At 36.0% G+C, this 25,914-nt stretch overlaps 1 protein-coding gene across 2 annotated transcripts in view; it reads left to right on the plus strand.

The window, feature by feature from the left end:
* The window catches only part of LOC113190703 (ubiquitin-conjugating enzyme E2 B-like), an 84,881-nt gene that overhangs the window by 55,436 nt on the left and 3,531 nt on the right, over nucleotides 1–25,914 (plus strand). The window contains exon 5 of one of the 2 annotated variants that reach the window (XM_077801687.1): nucleotides 19,508–19,551. The exons of the other annotated variant lie outside the window; for it this stretch is intronic. Within the exon in view, the coding sequence (XP_077657813.1) occupies nucleotides 19,508–19,536 (29 nt within the window). The 3' untranslated portion in view covers nucleotides 19,537–19,551. Of the gene's footprint in view, nucleotides 1–19,507; nucleotides 19,552–25,914 lie in introns of those variants that run through there. 2 annotated transcript variants of the gene reach the window in all.

The following is a 25,914-nucleotide window of genomic DNA, read 5'->3' on the forward strand; positions in this document are numbered from 1 at the left end:
GTTGTAGTAGATTCACATATGTAAAAATACATATGTATTGTAGGTATACATACATATATTTACTTATTTAAAGATACTAAAAACTATCAAATTTTACACTTAAAATGGGTAGATTGTATGGTGTGTGAATTATATCTCAATAAAGCGCTTTTAAGAATGTAAAGAGTTTACAAGTTTATACTGGGGGCGGGGAGCAGGGTAAAACAATCAAACAAAACTCATTGTATTAAGAAAGACAAAGATACATTTAGTGGCGTTTTTTTTTTTTTGTCAGAAAAAAATGCAAGCCAAGAACCAATGAAACTGTGCCTTAACAATTTTGAAAGATAACTTCATAGCAATTCGGTATGTAGAGAAAATCTCTTTAAAAATAAAAATGAGGGCTGGGGATGTGGCTCAAGCGGTAGCTTGCTTGCCTGGCATGCGTGCTGCCTGGGTTCTATCCTCAGAACCACATACAAACAAAGATGTTGTGTCCGCTGAAAACTGAAAAATAAATGTTAAAATTCTCTCTCTCTCTCTCTCTCTCTCTCTCTCTCTCTCTCTCTTTAAAAAAAATTTTAAAAAATAAATAAATAAATAAAAATGAGGGCTGGGGTTGTGGCTCAGTGGTAGAGTGCTTGTCTAGCACATGTGAGGTACTGAGTTGGATCCCCAGCACCACATAAAAAATTAAATAAACAAAATAAAGGTATTGTGCTCATCTACTAAAAATATTTTTAAAAATAAAAATGAAATAAATACATTTTGAAATAAGTGGAAAGAGTGCATTACCAGTATATCTGCACTACAAAAAAATGGAAAAGGAAATTCTTAGGCAGAAAAACATGATACTAAAACTGAACTTCAATCTGCACAAAGGAATAAATATCCCTAGAATTGGTAAGTACATGGGTTAATATAAAAATATTTTTCCGGTGTAAAAGTTTTTTAGCACTGAGAATCTAATAACTCAGTGGTTGGGTGTTTGCCTAGCATGTGTAAAGCCCTGGGTTCAATTCCCATAAGCACAAAAAATGTTTTATAAGTTAAACCCAAAAATGTAGAGTAGATTACACGATATATAGAGGTATAATGTAATGCAAGAATGGCATTCATAAAGAAACATAGAGGAAAAGTGGAAGCATAGTGTCAGTTTTTTGTTGTAGTAGTTGTTGATTTTGATATTGGGGATTGAACCCAACACTGAGCCTTTCTTATTTCTTATTTTGAGACAGGGTCTCTATAAGTTGCTGAGAGTCTTGCTAAGTTGCTGAGGCTGACTGTGAATTTATGATCCTCCTGCCTCAGCTTCCTAAATTGCTGAGATTACAGGTGTGCACCACTGTACTCAACTATTGTCAGGTTTTTATTATTACACATGAAACAGTTAACCTGAAGGTAAGCTGGTATAAATTAAAGATGCATATTTGAAACCCTAGAAAAACCACTTAAAAACATAAAGCAAAGAGGTATAGCTAGTAAGCTAACAGTAGAGATGAAATAATAAATATTTTATTTATAAGGAGACAAAAGGAAAAAAGAACTGATAGCCTAACCACAAAGATAATTACATGAAATGTAAATGGTTCAAATATTCCAATTACAAGAACAAAGATTGTACAACCTTACAAAAGCAATATACAATTCTATGCTACAAGAAATATATTTTGAATATGAAGATACAGATTAAAAGTAAAAAGGAGCTGGGCGTGTGGTATAAGTCTGTAATCTCAGCGGCTTGGGAGGCTGAGGCAGGAGAATTGCAAATTCAAAGTCAGCCTCAGCAACTTAACAAGGCCTAAGCAACTCAGTGAGACTGTGTCTCTAAATAAAATAGAAGAAAGGGCTGGGATGTGGATCAGTGGTTAAGTGCCTCTGAGTCCAATTCCAGTTACCAAAAAATAAGAATAAAAAAGTAAAAAGGATGGAAAAGAACGCTGACTAATGTCTGACATGGCCATTTATTATTACATGAAGTACACTACTGGAAAGGGATAAAGAGAGATTACATAAAAAGTCAATTCATCAAGAAAATGATTTTAAATTTTACAATTTTAAATGCAGATACACTTAATGACAGAGCTTTAAAATTTATAAAACAACTACTGATAGACAAGTCCACAAATATAGTTGGAAATTTTAACACTCTTCCCTAAGTAAGGGATGGAACTAGGAACTAGCAAGCAGAAAGTTAGGGCATTGATGATCTGCACAACATTATCAACTTGAATTAACTGATATTTAAAAACACTATACCCAGTGATAGTAGAATACATTTTTTCAAGTATAAATGTAACACTCACTAAAATGAACCATATTCTGAGTCATAAAACAAGTTTCAATAAATTTACAAGGATTGAAATTGTTCAGGGGCTGGGGATGTGGCTCAAACGGTAGCGCGCTCACCTGGCATGCGTGCGGCCCGGGTTCGATCCTCAGCACCACATACCAACAAAGATGTTGTGTCCGCCGAGAACTAAAAAATAAATATTAAAAAAAAAATTCTCTCTCTCTCCTCTCTCACTCTGTCTTTAAAAAAATAAAATAAAAGAAATTGTTCAGAATGTTATCTATCCACAATGGAATTAAATTAGAATTAAATAACAATAAAACGTCCAGCAAATATCCTACTATCTGGAAATTAAATCACTAATTCTAAATAATCCAAGCATTTAAGGAAAAAAATCACAAGAGAAATTAGAAAATATTTTGAACTGAAAGATAATGAAAATAGAACATATAAAAATTTGTAGAATTCAGCCAAAGCAGTGGTTAGGAGGGGATTTGTAGCTTTGAATGCTTATATTAGAAAAGAAGGAAAGTCTAAATTTAATGATCTAAAGTTTTCCCCTTAAGAAGCTAGAAAAGAACAATGAAACCCGCAGTAAGTAGAAGGAAAGAAATAATAAAAGGCAGAATTCAATGAAATAAAAGACACTAGAGAAAAATATTAAAGCCAAAGTTGGATAATTGGGAAAAAAAAAAAACGATTTACTTGCTAGACTGGTCAAGAAATAGAAAAATAGTAACTATCAGGAATAAAAGAGGCATAGCTACATAACCAAAGATATTGTAAGGAGATTACAGGCAACTTTATGATAATAAATGTGACCACTTAGATGACATGAATAAATTCCTTGAAAGATACAAATTACCAAAACTAACAAAAATAGAACTAGAAAGTTGTGATAACTCTAAAGATATTAAAGGAATTTTATTCTTAATTTAAAATCTTGCTATACGGAAAACATCAGGCTAAGATAACTTCACTGGTGAATTTCATTGACCAAACTCTCAGAAAAATAAAGGAGTGAACACTACCAGACTCATTTTACAATACCAACCTCAAACTACATCAAAACCAGGCAAAGATGCTACTAGAAAACTACAGATCAATATCCTCATGATCGTAGACCAAAAAAGAAAAGAAAAAAAAATAAGAAAGTTTTCCCAAATAGAAACTAGCAATGTACAATTGAGAAAATCAACAAATCAAAGCTTTTTATTTCCCCACTTTATTTATTGATGCATTATAGGTGTATACTGATGGCATTTGTTGTTCCATCTTTGCACATGCACCCAATACACAAAATAAAAATAAAATTGGGCCATATCATTCCCCAGCACTTTCCCCCTCCCTCCCCTCTCCCACTCTTTGGCTCCTTTTCTCTACTAATCTCGATTTAATTTTCATGGATTCACTCCCACCTCTCTTTTCCTTTTTCCTCTCTAGCTTCTGCCTATGAAAGAAAACATACAACCCTTAACCTTCTGAGTTTGACTTATTTTGCTTAACATAATGGTCTCTAGTTCCATATATTTTCAAGCAAATGACATTATTTCACTTTTCTTTATGGCTGAATAAAACTCCATTGTGTATGTATATTACATTTTCTTCATCCATTCATCCATTGGTGGACATCTAGGCTGGTTCTATAGTTTGGCTATTGTGAATTGTGCTGCTAAAAAGGTATGCATGTATCACTATAGAATGATGATTTTAATTCTTCAGGATAAATACCATATAGCTGGGTCATATGGTGGTTCCATGCCTAGTCTTTTGAAGAACCTCATAATGGTTGTACTAATTTACATTCCCACCAACAGTGTAAAAGAGGTCCCTTTCTCCACATCCTCTCCAGTGTTTATTATTGTTAGTATTCTTGATGAGTGCCATTCTAACTGGTGTGAGATAAAATCTCAATGTAGTTTTGTTTGTTTGTTTTAGTTGTCAATGGACCTTTATTTATTTATATGTGGTGCTGAGAATCAAACCCAGTGCCTCACACATGCTAGGCAAGCGCTCTACCACTGAGCCACAATCCCACCCCTTCAATGTAGTTTTGATTTGCATTTCCCTAATTGCTAATGATATTGAACATTTTTTTCACATATTTGTTGATCATTTGTATTTCTTCTTTTGAGAAGTGTCTGTTTAGTTCATTTGTTTATTTATTAATTGTGTTTTTTGATGTAAAGTTTTTTGAGTTCTTTATATATTCTGGATATTAAACCTCTGTCAAAAGACTACCTAGTAAAGATTTTCTACCAGTCTATCAGTTCTCTCTTCACACTCCTAATTGTTTCCTTTGCCGAGACAGCTTTTTAATTTGATGTTGTCCCATTTGTAATCTCTTGGCATTATCTCTTGAGCTTTAGGGGTTCTATTGAGAAAGTCATGGTTTGTGCCTAAAAGCTGGAGTGTTGACCCTGTTTGCTTCTAGGAGTTGCATAGTTTCTGGTCTAATTCCTAGATATTTAATCCATTTTAAGTTGATTTTTGTGCTGGGTGAGAGATAAGGGTCTAGTTTCATCCTTCTACATATGGATAATTAGTTTTTCCATCACTTTTTGTTTAAAAGACTGTCTTTTCTCCAATGTATGTTTTTTGCACCGGATGAGATGACTGTAGATGTGAAGTCAAAGCTTTTTTAAACAGAATTAAAATAGTTGAAAGTGTCCGTGAGAAAGTGAGCAAGAGAGAGATTATCGGTATTTGAAATAAAAGTGGATGTGACTACAGATTCTACAGACATTAAAAGTTAAAGGGATACCATAAATAACTGTGTGATGAATAAATTTGACTGAGATATGAACAAATTCTTTGAAGAAAACAAAATTGACATAAGATTAGAAAATCTGGTGAAGCCAATATCTAAATTATATAGATTCAGGGGCTGGGGATGTGGCTCAAGTGGTAGTGCGCTCGCCTGGCATGCGTGCGGCCCGGGTTCGATCCTCAGCACCACATACCAACAAAGATGTTGTGTCCGCCGAGAACTAAAAAATAAATAAATATTTAAAAAATAAAATAAAATAAATAAATTATATAAATTCATTCTATTATTAAAAACTTTGCCATGCTTTTTACATATTGTCATATTGCCAAAGTGAATTTGTTAATATTTTGTCTAGAACATTTAGATCTGTGTCATGAATGAAACTGAAGTGTAATAATTTTCCTGTTGTAAAGCCTTTGTCAGATTTTGGATTAAATTTATGCTGACCTACTAAAACTGGTTGGGTAGTGTGCTATGTATTGCTATTCACAAATACTCACTTCTCTTCCCTCTAAAAAGATTATATATACTTGCCTACTACCATGAGATTTGCAGTGATGCCTGTGAAAGAGGTTCCACTGATACCCACGTTCCACTGATCTGAAATTTGTCTATGTGACTTGCTTTGGCCAGTGATAGGCAAATGGAGGTGATATGTACCATATCTGAGCAGAAAGCACTAAGAGCCATTATACTTTTCTGCCAAATTCTTGTTCTTTATCAAACTGATATTAGAACATGAGAATAGTAAGTCCCAAATAGAAGTGGCTCCTTCAGCTTGGATCCTGAAAAAAGAAGATACATGGAGAAGAGCTATAATAGCATACTCCCAGCCTGGAGAAGAGCTGCAGCTAATTCTCAACCGACCTATGATGATGAAGAAATCTCTGTTGTTTTGAGTCACCAAGATTTGGGAATTATTTGTTTCCACAGCACAATATAGCAAAGTTTAACTAATATTGAAATTATTTCATTTTCCTCTATTTTTTAAAATTCCTTTTACTCAGTTTTTGGCTATTTATTTTCTAACTTAAATCATTGATTAATAGATGTTAATTTATAAGAAATTTTTTAAAAGATATTTTTATTAGTTATTGATGAACTTTATTGATTTATTTGTTTTATAAGTGGTGCTAAGAATCGAACCCAGTGCCTCACACATGCTAGGCAAGTGCTCTACCACTGATCTACAATCCCAGCCCACTAAGAAATGTTTTAAAGCTATAAATTTACATCTAAGCACATTGTCTCATACAAATTTTTATGAATAGTATTTTAATTATTATTCAGTGGAAAATATTTCCTAATTTCCACTGTGCTGACTGTTTTAATCCATGATTTATTTAAAAATGTAATTCCCAGGTTCCAAGCACATGGGAATTTTTGAAATTGATAGCATAGAGTATGGTCAGAGAATACACTCTGTAATTTTTCAGTTTTTTTTTATTGACTTGTTTTAAGTACCGTGTAGTGAATTTTTTAATCTTGAAAATAACATTTTTTTCCTGTAGTTGTTGGGTACAGTTTCTATAGGTGTCAATTCCAAGAGTATTAATTTTCTTGTTCAAATATTTATGTCATAGACATGTGCCTATACTAACATCTTTGAATTGTTTGTGTTAAAACCTTCAAGTATGATTGTGGGTTTGTCTATTTTTCTTTTTAATTCTATTGAATTTTCTTTATATACATTTAAAGCTATATTGTTAGGTGCATAAAATTTAAATGTGTTACATTTTCTTGGTGAATCATATTTCTTTTCATTATAAAATATCTCTCTAGTAATATTTGTTGCCATGAGATCTACTTCACTTGTTGTTGATCTGCTATATTCTTTTTATATGGCGTATGCCTTTACTTTCTTTTACTTTCAGTATTCCTATATATTTATATTCACAAAATGGCTCTTTTATTAGCACGAAACAGCTGGATTTTAAATTTTCAGTTCAGTCTGATCATGTGTGTCTTTTATTTGAAGCCATTTATATATTTTTTAAATTTTTAAAATTTATTTGTTCTAATCAGTTATACATGACATCAGAATGCTCTTTGATTTGTTGCACAAATGGAGCACAATTTCTCACTTCTCTGGTTGTACACAAAGTACCCTTCATGCTATCATACATGTACCTAGGGTAATGATGTCCATCTCATTCAACCATCTTTCCTATCCCCAAGCCCCTTTCCCTCTCCTCCCTCCCATTTGGCCAATCCAAAGCTCCTCCACTCATTCCATGTCCCTCGCCATTATGGATTAGCATCCACTTATCAGAGAAAACATTCAGCCTTTGGTTTTCTGGGATTGGAAGCCATTTATGTTTAATGTAGTTTACTATGTTTGGTTTGAAATCTTCAATCTATTTCCTATTTGTTCTGTGTATTCTCTTTTCCTTTCTCTCTACTTTAGTGCTTTTTTTGATTAATTGAGCATTTTATGCTTCAATATTTATATTTTAGGGCTGGGGTTGTTGCTCGGCGGTAGAGTGCTTGCCTACCACGTGTGAGGCCCTGGGTTCAATCCTTAGCACCACATAAAAATAAATAAATAAAATAAAGGTATTGTGTCCGGCTACAACTTAAAAATAAATATTTTAAAAAATTTATCTTATAATTTGTTAATTATATATTCTTTTATGATTGTCTGCAGATTTTTATCACATATACCTTTAACTTACCAGAATTTAATAAAGTTTGTATTTTTACTTAAAAGAAAAGGACCTTAGAATAATTTAATCCCATTCATTTTTCTCCTTACTTATGTGCTAGTGATGTCATGTACATTAATTATATCAGTTTTATATGTATTTAACCATACAATGCATTATTATTATTTTAGACAGTTAATATTTACCCTTTATTAATATTTATTCTTCCCTTCAACTCCAAGCTTGCATCTCAGGTCAAAAATTTTTTCTCTGCCTGAAAAATATTCTTTAGTATTTCTTTTAGTGCAGACTGTATGGTGATAAAGCTACTCATTTGTGTTTTTCTGAAAATGTCTTTATTTATTTTTCATATTAAGGAATTTTAAAAAATTGACACATAATAATTGTACATATTTATCGGGTACAGCATGATCATTTAATACATTTTACAATATGTAATGATTAAATGAAGGTAATTAGTATTTTATCTCCTTGAACATTTATCATTTCTTTGTGTTAGGAGCCTTTAAACTCCTCTCTGCCAGTTCTTTATAAAATATATAATAAATTGTATTAAATTATAGATACTCTAGTGTGCTGTAGAGCACTAGAAGTTATGTCTCTCATTTAACTATATGTTGGTACCTATTACCCAGTTCTCCCTCTATCTCCCCTACCCTCTACTCTTCCTAGCTTTAAGTAATCACGATTCTATTCTCTTATTCTGTGAAGGTATTTGTCTTTCTATACCTAGTATACTTCACTTCACATAACATCTTTCAGTTCTCTCCAGTTTGTTGCAAATGACAGGATTTCATTCTTTTTCTTGCTGAGTAATATTCTATTGTGTATATATACACCAGATTTTTGTTATCCCTTCATCTGGCAATGGACACCTTGGTTGTTTCTATCATAGCTGTTGTGAATAAAGCTGTGATACACATAGGAGTTGTCCCGCACCAAACAAAAACATACAGGAAAACCATAAGTTTCCAGGTATCACGTCGATATGCTGTTTTTATTCCTTTTGGATATGCACCCAGAAGTGGTATAGTTGAATCATATGGTAGGTCTCCTTTTTTTTTTTTTTTTTTTTTTTTTTTAGTTGTAGTTGGTCAATTATTTTATGTGGTGCTGAGGATGAACACAGTGCCTTGCGCATGCTAAATGAGCACTCTACTGCTGAGCCACAACCCCAGCCCTTCCTTTTAGTTTTTAAAGGAACCTCTGTAATGTTTTCCACAGTGTATACATAGGTGGGAAATGATGTAGGCATGTCAGAAGGTCACAGAAATCAACCTGAAGGAGCTTTTCTAATGGCCAAATTTGGGACAATAAAACAAATAATGATAGTAATGGAATGCAACCCATAAGTATCTATGAATCCATTTACATACAAATGAATAACTGAAAAAAATAGCAAGCAAATGAGAACACACATATCTCCTTTATAGTAGAATTCCATTTAATAAATATAGAAGGAGTTATGGGAAGAAAGTCATCATTTGCCAAAAACCACACTCATAATTGATACAGACAAGAATTGTTGATGGCAAGTACTCTACTGCTGAGTTACTTCCCCCACCCTAAAAAAAATATTTAAAACCTTTGGGTAGAGACCTATTTCTCAAACAAGACAAAAAAGAAAAAGAGTGATAGTATTCTTCATCATAGAAGAGTAAACAAATGAAAAAGCAAGTCACAACTGAGAATTTATATAACATACATAACTATACCTAGAATACAGTAAATTCCTAAAATATCAGTTAGAAAAGAGACAGCATACTCAAAAGAAAACTGAACAAAAGATAGAATCAAGCTGGTGCTGTAGCACTGCCTGTAATTCCAGTGACGGGGGAGGCTGAGGCAGGATGATCACAAATTCAAGGCCAGCCTCAGCAACTTAGTGAGGCCCTGTGTCAAAATAAAACATAAAAATGTCTGGGGATATAGCTCAGTGGTAGAGTGTATACACACACACACACACACACACACACACACACACACACACACAGATTTGCAAAAGCAAAATGAATGGCCAAGAACATGAAAGGATTTTATTAGCAAGCAGGAAAATGGAAATTAAGTCCACAGGTTCCACTTTTCATTCTCACCCACTGGCAAAAACTGTCAACATCAAGTGTCGGTAAGGGCATGGAACAATGGGAACTCTCATACACTGCAGGTTAGAGTGTAACTCAAGACGACCACTCTGAAAAACAATCAGGCATTATGTAGCAAAGATTGGAATTTACCCCAGAGAAAGTCTTGCACATGGACTTTAGGACATAAATATAAGGATACCCCCACCAGTATTTTTGTTATACTAACATATGGAAATAGTTCAAAAGTCCACCAATGACAGACAATATAAATAAATTATCATGTATTATTTAAAGATATACAGTGAAAATGAATGAATAATAATTCTATGAATCAACAAATCTCACAAACATTTTTTCATTAAAAAGCAAGTCACATTAGGATTCTACTTATGTAAGTTAAATATGTGCAAAACTGAATATATTTTATTTTAATTTATTTAAATTTTTTGAGCTGAGGTTTTGCTATGTTGCTTTAGTTGGACTCAAACTCCTGGGCTCAAGTGATCCTTCTACCTCAGCCTCCCAAGTAGCTGGGACTACAGGTGTGTACCACTGTACCCAGTTACTAAATATATTTTTTTTTAAAAAAAAAAGCATGCAATGATTAAATTATAAAGAAAGACAAGGAAAAACAACCACATAATTTAGGATAACAGCTTTTCTGCTGGAAATGTGATCAGAGAGCACACCTGGAATTTTAAGGTCCTAGTAATGTTACCTTTCTTGAGTTAAGGTCTCAAGGAATTTTGTTTTATTATGACTCTCTAAATATGTTAATTATATTTCTGTCAGTATAGTATTTTTCATAATAAATTTTGGGAGGTACCAGGGATTGAACCCAGGGGCCACTGAGGCCACTGAGCCACATCCCCAGTCCTATTTTGTATTTTATTTAAAGACAGGGTCTCACTGAGTTGCCTGCCTCTCTTTTGCTGAGACTGGTTTTGAACTTGAGATCCTCCTGTCTCAGCCTCTCGAGCCGCTGGGATTACAGGTGTGGGCCACCATGCCTAGCTCATAATAAAATATTTTAACAAAAAACCAAGCTGAGAAGGAGTGGGAAAGATGGACGTAGTTCTTATAAGTCAGTGCAAGAAATGCAGGACTCTTCTAGCACATCCCTACAGATGATTGTCCTCATTTTTTAAATTTGATATTTTTGTAGTGCTGGGGATTGAATCCAGGGCCTTGGACATACTAGGCAAGTGCTCTATTGCTGAGCTATACCCCTAAACCCAAATTTTTGGTTTTTATGCATATTTTTATGCAATATTTCTGAAATACAAAAAGAAAGAAAAGAAAGTGGAGCATGTGCTTAGCACATGTGAGGACTTGGGTTCTATCCCCAGCACTGAAGAAAAAAAGAAATGGAAAGAAAACCAAAAATGTATAGAGGGTAATACAACAATTACCTATATGTCCACCACCGGATTTAAGATGTAAAACTACAAAAATGTGGAAACTCCTTGTACAGCCATCTTCGATTTCATTTCCCTTCCTGCATGCCCAGTAACCACAGTCCTGAAATTTGAAGCTGTCATTTCTATGCTGTGTTCCTAATTTTGCCTACATATATCTGTACCCTTATAAGTTAGTATAAGTTTTTTTTAGTTGTAGTTGGACATTTATTTATTTATTTTATGTGGTGCTGAGGATGGAACCTCAGCATCACATAAAATAAATAAATAAATGTCAGTATGATTAGCTTCTAAATACAGGGTTATAATTTGGTACATTTATCTCTTTTCTCTCAATATTTTTGGTATGTGTTTATTCACTTGATGTAACAGAAGTCTTTGAATCCAGTTTTAATTTAGGCTCCCAATCCTCTAAGATTTTGAGATTATTTTTTATAGGAAATTTCAAACATACTCGAGAGTAAACAGAATCTCATAACAATTTCCCACGTACTCATCAACCAACATAATGATTATGATCAATTTTGTTTCCTCTATTCTTTCCCCGACCCTACCCTCCACCTTGTATTATTTTGAAGCAAATTCTAGATCTCATATAATTTGTCCCTAAATATTTCAATATGTATGTCTAAAAGCTAAGGGCTCCTTGTTTTCAAAGGTATAATTAATTACTTATCACACTTACAAATTGTTAACCAGTCAGCATTCCTAGTCTCAAATTTCTTATGTGTTACTTTTTACATTCTGTTTGAATCAAGTCTCTGCTTTAATTTTTTTTTTAATTACTACCATGCAAGGCACTGAGTGAAGTTCTGTCGAGCATACATGAGAGTGAAGCTCTCTGAATGAAGGACAGCTTGCTTATCCAGTTGTTGCAGTGAGAATCAAGGCTCCAGGTTGCTTGTGGAAACCAACAGACATTTCCTCAGATGCCTGGTTTGTATATCATGGATACCCATTAACTCTGTGAGACTGGTTTTTAAATTATTTATTTATTTAACTTTCTGTGGTCCTGTGTAAAGATATCCTTTATCTTTTTTTCCTAACATCTCATTAGAGGGTTATGCAGCTACTTAGTACTTACCATACAAAGTAAGATAAATAATACTTGTTCACTAATTAGTTCATGCTAAGTAAACACTGATTTCCATAAGCTCCCATCCTTGTTCTTTCTTGTGACTAAAGAAGGGTGTGAGACGAGATGAAAGAGTTAGGCAATGACCAAATGAGATCATGTAGATATAAGTAAATTATAACACATAAAATGCTATACAGAGTTTAGTTTTAATAGAACATGCAGACCTCTTCTCTCACCTAGTTTTGTTTTGTTTGGGTAGCATGAGCAGCTGCTTTTTGCTGTTCTATCTTCAGGCTTTTATCCATCATTTGGGCTGTTGCAGTGTGACATCCTCTACCAGGCCCCTGGTACAGCCTTGCTAGAGTTGATCTCACTGTTGGCATGGTGGTATTTTCGTGACAATTTGAATTCTTTTTTTCTTTTTTTTTTTTTGGTAAAAATTAAAATGGAAAAACGAGCCTGCTGCTGATACTAATGATTAGAAGCATCACTCTCACACATGTGATACCATTAAGTCAAAGATGAACTCCTTACAGGTTCTGAGAGCAATGAATCTTTAACCTCATCTGAACTCTTAGTCACATAGCAGTGTACATGTATTCAGGATAAAAAAGATGAAAGAATATCTACAAATGCTAAAAATACATTGTTTGATATTGTGACTAAAATGTGAGATGTAATCAGGGATTTTAAAATGCTTTTAGCTTTCTGGGAACAAACTGTCATTAACACACATTCATTTTTCGACTTTTGTGCAGTTGACGTTTGAATATGTTTCAGAACACATTATATTCAGAACTATGAAACTGCCCATAATTGAATAAAGTTTCTTCTCCCAGCATTACCCACAGAGCTGGAACTCTGGAGCCAGAGTGAGGAAGCCAGCTTAGTCGTGTCACAAGGTCAAAGTGCTTAGCCAGCCTAGAGTGGAGGGCAGCAGGAGAGAGGGGATGGACAGCTGAGCTCAGGAGTGCAAGCCACTTCTCTTTCTTTCTTTGGCATCCCAGGATAATCAATTCATGAGAAGCCACCTTGATGACATGAATCCTGTTCACATGATCAAAAAATGCTGTCCAGCTGCATTGTTCCCTCTTGTGGTTGTAGGTGTCATCTTCTGGTATTTGGGTGAGGTAGGAGCCTGAATAGCTTCACTTGAAGTCTCAGTGACATTGAGATCCTGGCAGTGACTTAACATATCATTTAGTACAAGACAAATGACTCCTTTAGCAGTTAGGATTGCTGGCTTTCTGCAGCTGAAGCCCAAGGTAGTCCTTTACCTCGTGGCCTTGACTGTAGATTAGAGGAGGCAGCACAGGTGTGAAGCCTTCACCATTCTGCTTTGAATCATGAATATGCCAACAATGCACATCATAACTGCATCATCAGGAAGAGAAACATAGGAGAGATTTTAGCCTTCTGTCATATTTTAGGTTCAACACTCTGTATTTATTTTGGCAAAAATTTTGGGAGTAGAGAAAGTCAGAGTTTGATTTTTTTTTTTTTTTTCCCAGTACGGGGATTGAACCCAGGGAAGCTCTTCTGCTGAACATCATTACCAGCCCTTTTTATTTTTTATTTTGAGTCATGTCCTTGCTAAGTTACTGAGATTGGACTTGAACTTGCAATCCTCCTGCCTCAGCCTCCCAAGTTGCTGGGATTACAGGCATGTGCCACTGCACCTGGCTGATGGTGTCATTTGAATCTGACATCAACAACATTATTTTGCCATTAATAGCCCACTAAATTCATTGATGTTCGATTGTATTTCACTGTATTTGCTCTCAAGAGGTAAATTCTGCTTGATAGTAGGGTTAAAATCTATCTTATACTTTCAGATTCTACTATAAAAGAGAAGTCCAGGGAAACATGGGCTTGATGATGATGAACCACAACTTTATTAAAAAAATACAGGTGAATTGTTTGAGTTGCCAACATCTGTTTGCCAACCAGATTGTGTATGGCAGAGAACCAAGTTTCTTCATCTTTTATTCCAAATAGGACATAGTACATGACAGAAATTCAGTAAAGTTGTGTATGTAAATAATTATAATGCAATGCAGAAAGTAGTTAGGCTGAGAAAGAAATATGAATGAGCCATGAGATCCTGGAGGATGGTGGAACTGGGGAGGCTTGATGGAGGAGATCTTGACAGGTAGATTGACCTTAACTGACTGAGATGTGGGAGATAAGAGTTATCATAGATTAGATGTGGGCTGGGGTTGTGCCTCAAAGGTAGAGTACTCGCCTACCATGCATGAGGCACTGCGTTCTATCCTCAGCAGCACATAAAAATAAAATATAACTAAAAAATAAATATGAAAAATAAAGAAAAATTTAAAAATAGATTAGATGTTTATTAAGTACTGTGCCAGACACTGCTGAGCATTTTGTATGCCTAATCCAAATCCTCCAAGAACTCAATGAGAAACATACTTTCATCATCCCATTTTAGAACTGAGGAATTTGTGGTGGATTAAGTGATTTTCCCAAAGTAACACACCAGGTAGGTGACAGAGGCAAGATTCAGCCCAGTCTCACATAAAGAGTAGCTTTTAAACTCTGGCTATCCTGTTCCTTAAGCAAGAAGTGATTCAGAGTTTGGGAAGACGTAGACTATGTTCTAAAAACATGTTCTATTGATTGGCTGGAGGACAGAATATGTGGAGGGTAGAGCAGTGGGAAATGAGATGGTTCCAATTGCTTAGGGACAGGTTATAAAGAAGTTCGAATACTGTGCCAAGAAACTGGGAGGTTTTGGGAAGGTGATGGAAGCATGAAATATGCCTATTAATGAAGTGGCAGGGCCAGATATATGCTTTAGGAAGACAGCTCAGTGTAAAGGGGTGGGATAAGAGGTATAAAAACCAGTTAGGTGGCTATTGCAGTAATGGCGCTGGAGAGGAAAGGAATGCATAGCTCCAAGAATATGTGATTTCCTCCTGTAAGCCTACTTGAGATTGTTTCATTTAAAAAAAAAAATCTAGGCTCCATAAATTAGGGAATAATTATGAAATTTGAAAAATGTGCCCTATTTTAAGGTTTTTAAAACAGGATTTGGTTAACAGAATTTTTTGCATGAGGATGTTTAACAACTTTCTAAACCTATGTTTATATGACATTCCTTAAAGGCGCATTCACAAACCAATCATTGTAAAAGAATATGGAGAATATGTATACAACCTGATAACTAACACTTTTTCATGTGACTTCATTTTTTTTCTCTAACTCTTGTGAATGACACTAGATATATTATTTATTACATGTCAAATTCCTAAAAGAGGTCTAAAGTCCCAGAAACCAATAGATTTAGACATTGGCAAACTCTCATAGACTGTTGCTTCTGGGCTGTGCTCTGGAGCTAAGAATAATTCTCTTACCCACTGTGCTCTCTCTCACACATTCCTGAGCTGTGTGTATCACTCTGAGGCAAAGTTGACACCATGACATTGGCTCATTACATTTGTCCAAAGAGAATTGCTCATGAGTGTGTAGGTTCTCTGGTGTTCCTTTCATGGGGAGTTTATTTCCATGTTTTCCCACGCTGAAATGTAGAATAAATAGTAACAGTTAGATTTGCTGTGAGACTTTGTCACCACCTCTGAGATCTTAATAGCCACATGGGATTGGCAGAACACGTTGAACAACCCTAATCCAAAAAACTCCCAAATTTAAAATGCTCCAAAGTCTGAAATAAAATTAGAGCTGTTTGAATTTGGGATTTTCAGATTAGGAATGCAAGTCTATGCAAATATTCCATAATCTGAGAACGATGATATCTGAAATGCTTCTGGTTCTATGAATTTCAGATAAGAGATATTTGACCTGTTTTACAGGTCTACATTGGTCAACATTTCTCATTTGCTGCCTAAAACATGATCACCTGGATATTATGAAGTTATTAACTTTTAAGAATAGGAATGAAATATTGAAATGAGTTTTTATCTTTTAGAGATACATATTAAACATTTACAATTGAAATTATGATGCCTGGGATTTCCTTCAAAATAGCACAGGATAAAGGAAGTCCGTGAGGCTGCAGATGAAATAATAAAGGCCATGAGCTGATGATGCTGGAGCCAGATAATGAGGATGCGGAAGGTGGGGAGGGTCATTACACTAATCACTATAAATTAGTGAATAATTATTAGCTTTACAGGAGATTTACTTTTGTGTATGTTTGAAATTATATATATTACACATGTATAATTATATAGTATACATATATGCATGTTATATATGTTTGAAAATATACATAATTCAAAAATGATAACCCTTTAGGCAGAGAGCAGAGTGAGGAATAATTGGATTTTGGATTGAGTAGTGCTATGAAAAAAGGCAGAAATATTGATGGAATTTTTCTAGAAAAATGTGAATGCCTTGTAATTCCTCTTGTTAATGTATAATATACTACTCTGCCCAGCAAATATCTGCAAGCTATGTCTGTAAAGGTGTGATTAGCAGTGTATGAATTTGCCTGTCTTGTGTGTTCTTAGAATTTTTTTACCTCTGGTTTGTCTCTGCCACTAATTTAGTAAACTCATCTTGGCAGAACTTTCCGTTTAACCAGCCTTCACCCCATGACTCTGAATACTACAATGTCTCAGGAATTATGAAATAAAAAGTTAAGTGCAAAATATGAGATCAAACAGTGTGAATTGATATTTTCCAAAAGGCTGGGAAGGCATGACGGTTATCTACAAGTTGGTTTAGATGTCAGAACATCTGAGCTCTATCAGTCACTGACATTAATTCCCTCTGGCACTGGGGGAACACAGCATAGTTTTTTTTTTTTTCTTAAAAGAAAAATAATCTAGTTTCAGAGTGGAAAAGGAAAAGGAGGGAAATAGGAGGGAAATAGGGATGAAGATGGCAGCTGTGTTCTCGGTGACCCAGTTATTCCCAAGTGGTGAGGACTACTATGTATGGATGCTCAGTTGGCTATGCCCATAACCCTGGGTCTGGGCCTTATTGGTGTGGCTCCTACACAACTCTAAATCTTCTGAGTGGATTATCTTGCTGCCATAAGTCTTCTGTACCAGTTGCAGCCCCCTTTTCTCTTTAAGCAAAAACTTATAAAAATTTTTATTGCTGAAAAAGATCATAGCATTATTTTAAAGATGATTCAAAGACTCTTAATAGTCAGGGACTTGCTTATGATCATCTAGTTATGCAGCAAGGCCCACACTAGAAGCCAATCTCCTCAATAATTCAGTACTGTCAGCCAACTCTACATCCCAAGTCCTAAAGATAAATTTTGGGTTTTTTTTTAAGAATTTTTTGGCTGATGGGAATCAAAACATAGATTAATAAAGTGCCCCATTTGAGAACTATAATTTCTAATTTTGGCTTTCGAAAGCAAGATTAGGGCGGGTGACTTATCTCTTAAGGAAGCTGCTAAGGTGACCAAGTGAATTGCTGTGCAGAATGGCTGATGTTGTCACTGTTTCTGGGTTCACACCGAAACTGAACTGTGCTGGTAATAAGGAAGTAGGAAGTGAAGCAGAATCATCATTGCTTAAGGAGTCTGGTATGCGGAGCTAGGATTCCTTACCTATTGGCTGAGGCTTCAGAGAAAAACTTTCTCATTCAAGGGCTGGGCCCCAGCAGAGAAGGGGGAGAACTGAGGGGCGTTGGGATAGACCTGTTCACCTGTGTGCTCTGAGAAGCTCATGGGAACTGTAGAGACGTCAGGTTTTCTTTGTCTGGCTTTGTTCAATACCTCCAGGAAGTTTCCATTAGTAAATGGACATTAACACTTAAGATTTCTGCTTCCCTGACTCCTGAAAGTAGTTAAGAAAATTAGCAGTGAACAGAGCCACATTCTAGGAGGCACAGACATGTCAGATTACTTGAGCTCTTGGAATCCTAGGCTCTCAGCCCTTCTTATTCCAGTAGGAATAGGTACTTTTTCACTTGTTAAGAGAAAAAAATTATAGCTTGCCAATACAATTTTATCCATCCCTCTAAAGTGTCACAGGGTCTAAAAGGAGCCCTGGCTTCTCCCTGCCTCTAGACAGACAAGTGTCCAGTCTAGACTATGTGATTTCCTGCTCTGCCCACCCCTTGAAGGACTCCAGAAATGAGATGAAGTTCTCACCCTTGTGTCCATGGCCTTATCCAACCTGCGTTTTCTATTTTGTCACATACTTCCTCAGTACCCAACTCTAATCTCTTATGCCTTAATTTGGAACCATTCCTTCTTGATTACTCATTCAGTGACAATAACTTCTTGATTGTTATTAGGTAATAATAAGCTGCTCCTTAAATTTTTATATGAGCTTTGAGTCTCTCGGAAGAAAGATACTTTTAACTTTAACAAATGGATACATAAATAAATAATCATGGCATACCTTAGACTTGGAATCCATAGAAAGGAGGGTAGAAAGGACAACCTGAGAATCTAAACCCGACATGAGACCTCACAGTGAGCTGAAGGAGTCAATTGTGGTTCACATTATTCTTAATGGTGAAAGAGCAGAGATCTGGGCTCACACAGTAAGGAAAGAGGCTGCCACTGGATTCACATGCAGTAAAACCCAACACAACCCTCTTTAAAGGGAACATCAACAAGTCAGTGACATGAGTTAGTGATTTCCAGGAGAGAGAGATAGGGGTCTAAGAAGGAGACACTGCAGGAACAGGCAGTCTCTATGACCCTGAGGAGCAGTGCATTTCTAGCAGGAGGAAAGTAAAGGAATGACTCCTAGGAGTAGCTCTTCAAATAGGATGTCAGGCCTCACTGAACGGTGGCTATCCCAGCCAGATCATTTCTGAATTTCCCAATCTTTCTTGTCATGTGGTAACCATCCTTCTGAACGTCAAGTTTATGTTATGCTCTTTATGTCATAGGCCTGCTCAGTGGTGAATATTTTCTGGACCCTGGTTGTTTATGGACACACTGATTTGCATTTTTTCTTCCTCTGTTCCTTTGCATTCTTTTTCAAAGCCTGCCTCCTCACTTACTTACATTATCATGGCACATGATAATGACAGTGACTACTACGGTATTCAGCAGAGTTCATGTCCTTGCATAATGGGCTTTTAGCCAGGCTTATTATAAGTATTTAGAGGTGTAATTCTAAATTCACAAGCACAATTCAGTAATATACTAATAGTCTGATTCTGGGATCACCTTTTTTTTTTTTCAGAAATTTCTTGAAAAATTCATTGATTTTTTTTCCTCTGAAAACAACATGAATTGAGTATTGTCTCCTTACAGAATTTCTCATTGTGATTATCCTCATCTGACCAATGAGAAAGGATCAGCATGAAAGTAAGTAACAACTTTCCTTATAACTTAGGTGTTAATTTCCTCCAACCATTGTTATTTTAAGAGGTCTTAAGTATCTCTACATGGTCACTAAGAATTTCTGATGGCTTTTAACCCTGGTCACTTTTAAAAAGCTATTCTGAATGGCTGAATCCAACATTTCCTGGAGTCCTTGAGTGGGAACCACCCTTCTTTGTTTCTGTCACAAGATGCTCAGCAAGGAGCAAAGGCTGGATAACTCAGATCTCTATCACTTATGGTAAAGGTACTCAGAGGGGCTGCTCTGTGGATGATTCCAGCCAATTTGCTTGTGTCCACCACTTAGAGGACAGCAGTTTAAAAACTGAGAAAAGTTGCTTCTCTACCATCGACAGGAGAAAATGAGCAAGCATAGTACTTAGGGCCCTGGCCTTGGCCTCAGGCACCTGGGGTGTCCATTTATGGGGAGCAGAGATGCCAAATGTGGTGTGTGCATACTATGAAGTTTACTCTATAGTAGTCAGTATGATGGGTTAGGTGTGCATGCACATAGCAACATGGATAAGTCTTATAAACAAGGTAAGGAGAAAAGAAGAAGAAGAAGAAGAGGAAGAAGAACAGGAAGAACTGGAGGAGGAAAAGGAAGAGGAAGAAGAAGACCGCTGCATATGGTGGCGCATGCCCATAATCTCAACAACTTGGTAGGTTAAAGCAGAAGGATCACAAGTTTGAAGCCAGCCTTGGCAACTTAGTGAGACTAAAATGAACACACATAAAGTTCTGGTGATGTAGCTCAGTGGTAAAACCACCTCTGGGTTCAATCCCCAGTATCACACACACACACACACACACAAAAAAAAAAAAAAAGAAATACAGAATGATAAGATATAAAACACAATAGTATTGGTATAAATTAAAATATATATGCAAACCAAACAACATGCACTTTACATGAACACATGCAAGTCAGCAATATAACTAAATTTAATTGTTTTCTATGGGGGAAGGACAGAGGAGGAGAGAATAGAAATACACACATACATACACAAAAGAGGGGCCTCATATGGACTGATTATAGTATGTCATGAAATGAAAAGTGTAATCACCTTAACACTCTACACTCTAGACCTAATGAATTTTTTAAAATATTAAATGCCCTGAGCCATGCTATTTGAGTATTTCCTCCACCCAGCTATTGATACCAGTGACTTTAACAGCATGATCACAACATTTTAGTAATCTCATTGACAGAAATTTAAATCTGGTTGCCATGAGGTATCTTAAAAACATCTCTGTCCTTATCAGACTTGGAGTTGCATGATGCTATCCTGCTCTTTTTTTTTTTTTTTTTTTTAAAGAGAGAGTGAGAATTTTTAATATTTATTTTTTGGTTCTCGGCGGACACAACATCTTTGTTGGTATGTGGTGCTGGGGATCGAACCCGGGTCGCACGCATGCCAGGCGAGCGCGCTACCGCTTGAGCCACATCCCCAGCCCGCTATCCTGCTCTTTAAAACATTTGGCAATTACCTTGCTTTACCTATATTATTTTATTTTATTTTCTGATAACCATAAATAGAAATGTAAGCATTTATTCTGTTGGGGATTTAATTCAAACATAATATAAAAATTATAATTATTAAATAAATAATAATTAAATATTATTTATTATTTATATAATGGGGACCACCATATTAAATAAATATATATAAAAAAAGAGGAAAGAGAGAGGAGAAAAGAAAACCTTTAATTATAAAAAGGCGGGGCTGGGGATGTGGCTCAAGCGGTAGCGCGTTCGCCTAGCATGCGTGCAACCCGGGTTCGATCCTCAGCACCACATACAAACAAAGATGTTGTGTCCGCCAAAAATTAAAAATAAATAAATAAATATTTTAAAAAATTATAAAAAGGCCTTGTTTTCTAGAAATTCTGTGCTTATTTTTTGCATCCAGCCATGGCTTGCAGCAGATGGGTCAGGCTGCCTTGGATATAGGGACAATGCCTCAGTTTCTTCAAAGATAGGTCTAGAACATTCTAAGACTAACACAATGAAAGTACCATGTATTAAAAATGTATTCCATTTAAAAAACAATATTTGAGTAATCTTAGCCAATATGTGGGTATAGTTTAAACCAAAACAAGGCCTCATAATCTTCAAAAGAGCGTATGTTCAACAGATGTCCAGTATGTATAAATTAGATTAAATGGCCTGTTAAAATCCATTAGGTACCTCTTGCCCATATGATATCTTTTGTATATCAGAAAAGATGCTTCTTTTTCTTGGATATGCAGCCTCACAGAAAGACTCAGGTGGGGCAAGTGGAACTGAATTTCAGCTCAGCTCAACCCATCAGTTGTTCAGGGCATAATGTGTACATCTGTAGGATATACCCTTGCAAACAAACTCCCTCCTTTTTCTCTTTCACCGTGTTTCCTTGTTTGCAACATCTTTCCTGTTCAGGGTAGGAAAGGCAGGCTCTACTGACCATCCTTATCTGCAAGTGGGTCATCCCACATGCTCTTTTGGAAGGTGCCTACCCCAAAGATATAGTTTGATTGCACTCTCCTTGAGATAAGATGGGCTTGGAACTTGTATTCAATGGAGCACAGCAGAACTGACACTGTGATTTCTGAGGCTAGGTCATAAAAAGTGATATAACAGCCACCTTGTTTCCTGGAACACTTGCATTTATAGCCCTAAGCTGCAATGTAAGAAGTCTGACTGGGGCTGGAGATGTAATTCAGTGGTAGATCATTTGCTTTGCATGTGTGAGTTCCAGGGTTGGATTCCTGGCACTGTCAAAAAACAAAACAAAACAAAACAAAAACAAACCAAAAACAACAACAACAACAACAAAAACTGAGTATCCTGAGACAGCTGCACTGTGAGAAGGCCAAACCACAGAGAGAGGTCATGTGCATGTAAAGTGCTTTGGTCAGCAGTCTTAGTCTTGGGGTGCTTCAGGCCCAAGCACCAGATATCTGAGTAAATAAGACTTCATATGCTTCTATCTCTCATTGTGATATCATTATGAATTGAATCTTTCCAGTCAAGGCCCCAGAATGCTTGGAGCACAGAGAAGTCATCCTCAATGTGCGTTTTCTGAATTTCTGACCCACAGAATCCAGTGTGCACAATAAATTGGTTGTTGTTTTATACCATTGAGTTTGGAGTGGTTTGTTACACAGAATAGAAAGACCCATTATCTTCAACAATACCAGAAAGTAGGGCAATTAAAAAAGGGAGAACTGGGCCTGCCATGGTGGTGCATGCCTGTAATCCCAGTGACTTGAAAGGCAGAGGTAGGAGGATTGTGAGTTCAAAACCAGCCTCAGCAATTTGCCAGGTGCTAAGCAACTCAATGAGACCCTGTCTCAAAATAAAATTTAAAATAGGGCTGGGGATGTGACTTAGTGATTTAGTGCCCCTGAATTTAATCCTGGGTATCCCCCCTCCCCCCCCAAAAAGAGAGAACTTTTAGAAATTTAGAATTGGGCTGGGGTTATGGTTTAGCCGCAGAGCATTTGCTTAACATGCATTGAGTCCTGGGTTTGATCTTCAGCTTCACAACAAAAAAAGAATAACAAAGCCATAAATTATGAACTAAAAGTGACTCAAACTATAAATTCATGCTTCAGCCTGCTCTCTGCTTGGTTTTGGCTATGAGATATACCAACAAATGCATATGATATTGTTTTGCTCCAATTAGACTAAACTATTGCAGGAAGACATTTAGAAAAGTCAAATCAGTTTGACTTTCGAGTGATTACTAGATGACCTTAAGGGATTATTATTATTATTTGTTTAGATGTAATATACTGGTTATTAAAATCCCTTATTACAGATACATATGGAATATGTAAATATTTTATCAATACAGATAGAGTATTTAAATATTTAATATAAAATAGTTGAAATTTGCTTTAAAATGGAGATGAAAGAGGAGTGGGGTGTGGTATAAATCAAACAAGATTGCCACATATAGACTATTGTTGAAGCCAGGCATATATAATGGGAGAGGAGGTTATGTATTATTTCTACTTTTTTTTTTTTTTTTTTTTTTTTTTTGCAGTGCTGGGGATTGAACCCAGGGCCTTGCACATGCTAAGCAAGTGTTCTACATCCCCAGCCCTTATCTCTACTTTTGTGCATGTTTGAAACTTCTCACAAGAGAAAGTTTAATGAAAGAGAGATGATTGGTCTTACTATTCTCTGTTCTATTCTTTCAGGGCCCCTTCCAGAGGTTTGTGTTACTTGATGCAGGTGAGGCTTCTGGACAGCCAGGACCCACCCCAACGTGGGAGATTTCTCACATAAAAAGAAACTTGCTGGGAAATTCACATTCTTCGGCATATTCTTAGGAGTCTTAGGGAACTTCTCAAATCCGTATCATTTTTGGTCAGCATAAATCCCCCTGAAGATAGAATTATCTTCCCTAGACCAATGCTGGGTACAAGGGTGTGAGGTGGGCTGCATCAGAAAATTCTTGGCAAATTGATTTGCATTAAGAAACCTGATAGTTCAGATTGATTTATCAGCTTACTCTGAAGGTTGGGCAATGTTCAGTTTTCAGCCTTGAAATATATCTGTCAGCAGAAAGATAGGCAAATGGGCTGCTTGTTGCTATGCAGTATGACGCATTCTGGAAGGTCCTTCTGTTTGCTTGTGGATCCTCTCCCCCTTAAGAAAAACTATTAACTGGTGCTGCAGCCTGCTGCTCTCTGCTCGGTTCTGGCTATGTCACCAAGCCCAAAATAGAAAGTTCTATTACTGCAGAGCAGGAAAGGAGTTTTAAATTTATCAATTCAAATAACAAAGGGTAGCATTATACTGGCTTTTCTAGGATGGTGTGAGTAGGGAGATAATGCCTGTTTCATTAGAAGAAGGAGTGATCTGACACTGGCAGGGGCTGGAAACAGGAGACAAGCTTTCACTGTGGTAAGCTGGGCTTGTTTCCCATCCTGGCTCCCCTCACTCCTTCCTTCCAACAGTGTCACCTCTTTTAGGACATGGAAAAGCAGCTGAGCCACCAGGGAATTAGTTCCAGAAATGTCACTGAAGTCATCAGATTGGGAACAATTCTCAGAGCCAAAACCCTTATCTCAGCTTTTGGAGGAGTTAGTACCTTGCCAAAAAAGTTCAACAACAGGGAGATATTAATTTTCTCCTATCACATGGAAAGAGTTTGGGGAAATAGACATTCTCAGACATTGCTGGAGGAGAGGTAAACTGATCTAATCATCTAGAGAAACCTGACAACAGGGATCCCAGACCAGAGAAACATGAATACCAAATGATGTAGATACAGAGCATCTCCCATCTCTGGTAGTAGATGTTTAAATTGATTTCCTGGAGAAATACTTGCACTTGTACAATCGAAGACATTTATAACATTGTTAGAGTAACAACAGGCACATGCGCAAAATCCTGGGAACAATGCAACTGCCCATCAATGGGAGATTGACCGATAAACCATGGTATATTTATGCTTTGGATTATTTTACATCAGTCCAAAGGAATGAACTATAGCAAAATGCAATGATATAAATGAAAGTGCTAAAAAAGATTACATACAGCACATTATCCTTTTTTAAAAACTATGCTTAATTTTTAAGTTATTCTTTAGCAAAATATACAGATACATTACAAATATAGAAAAGAAAGCAAGGAAGTGAGCATAGCATTCAGGATGATATACTTGGGTAGGGAGCAAAGGAAGGTGGAAGGGGGTTATGGCTAGGTACTGTTTATTGTCATGGTCCTAGATTTTTTAGGTTGTGGATTCACAGGTGCTGATTGCATTATTAAATTAATAAATTTACCACCTAAATTTATAATACCAACTCTGAGAGTATATCATGAACCAAGGATTTTGGTTAATCCAATTCTGGGTACCTGATGTGCACAAAATGAAAACAGCATTTAGCCTTTGCTGCAGTTATTCTGCTCCAAAGCATTTATCTTGAGGAAGTAAGCAGAGACCACACAAAAATTTATGAATAAGGACATTCATCACAGTATTCTATATAAAAATATAAAAATAGGAAACAATCTAAGTACCAGAACTAATAGTTGTATAAATTGGGTTTGTCAATATGCTAGAAAATTAGGTAGTATTTGAAAAATATTTTCCAATAGTAATTAAGTATGTAGGAAAATGTTCTTGTCAGTTGATATGTGTGTGTGTGTGTGTGTGTGTGTGAGTGTGTGTGTGTGTATGTGTGTGTATATATATATATATATATATATATACACACACATATACACACATATCACCAAAAGCTGAGAAGACTACACATCAAAATGATAACAGTCAGGTAGAGTGGCACACCCCTATGCCTGTAATCTCAGCAACTCAGGAGGCTGAGGCAGAAGA

Source organism: Urocitellus parryii, chromosome 1 (genome assembly GCF_045843805.1).
Source record: "Urocitellus parryii isolate mUroPar1 chromosome 1, mUroPar1.hap1, whole genome shotgun sequence".
Lineage (NCBI taxonomy): Eukaryota > Metazoa > Chordata > Mammalia > Rodentia > Sciuridae > Urocitellus > Urocitellus parryii.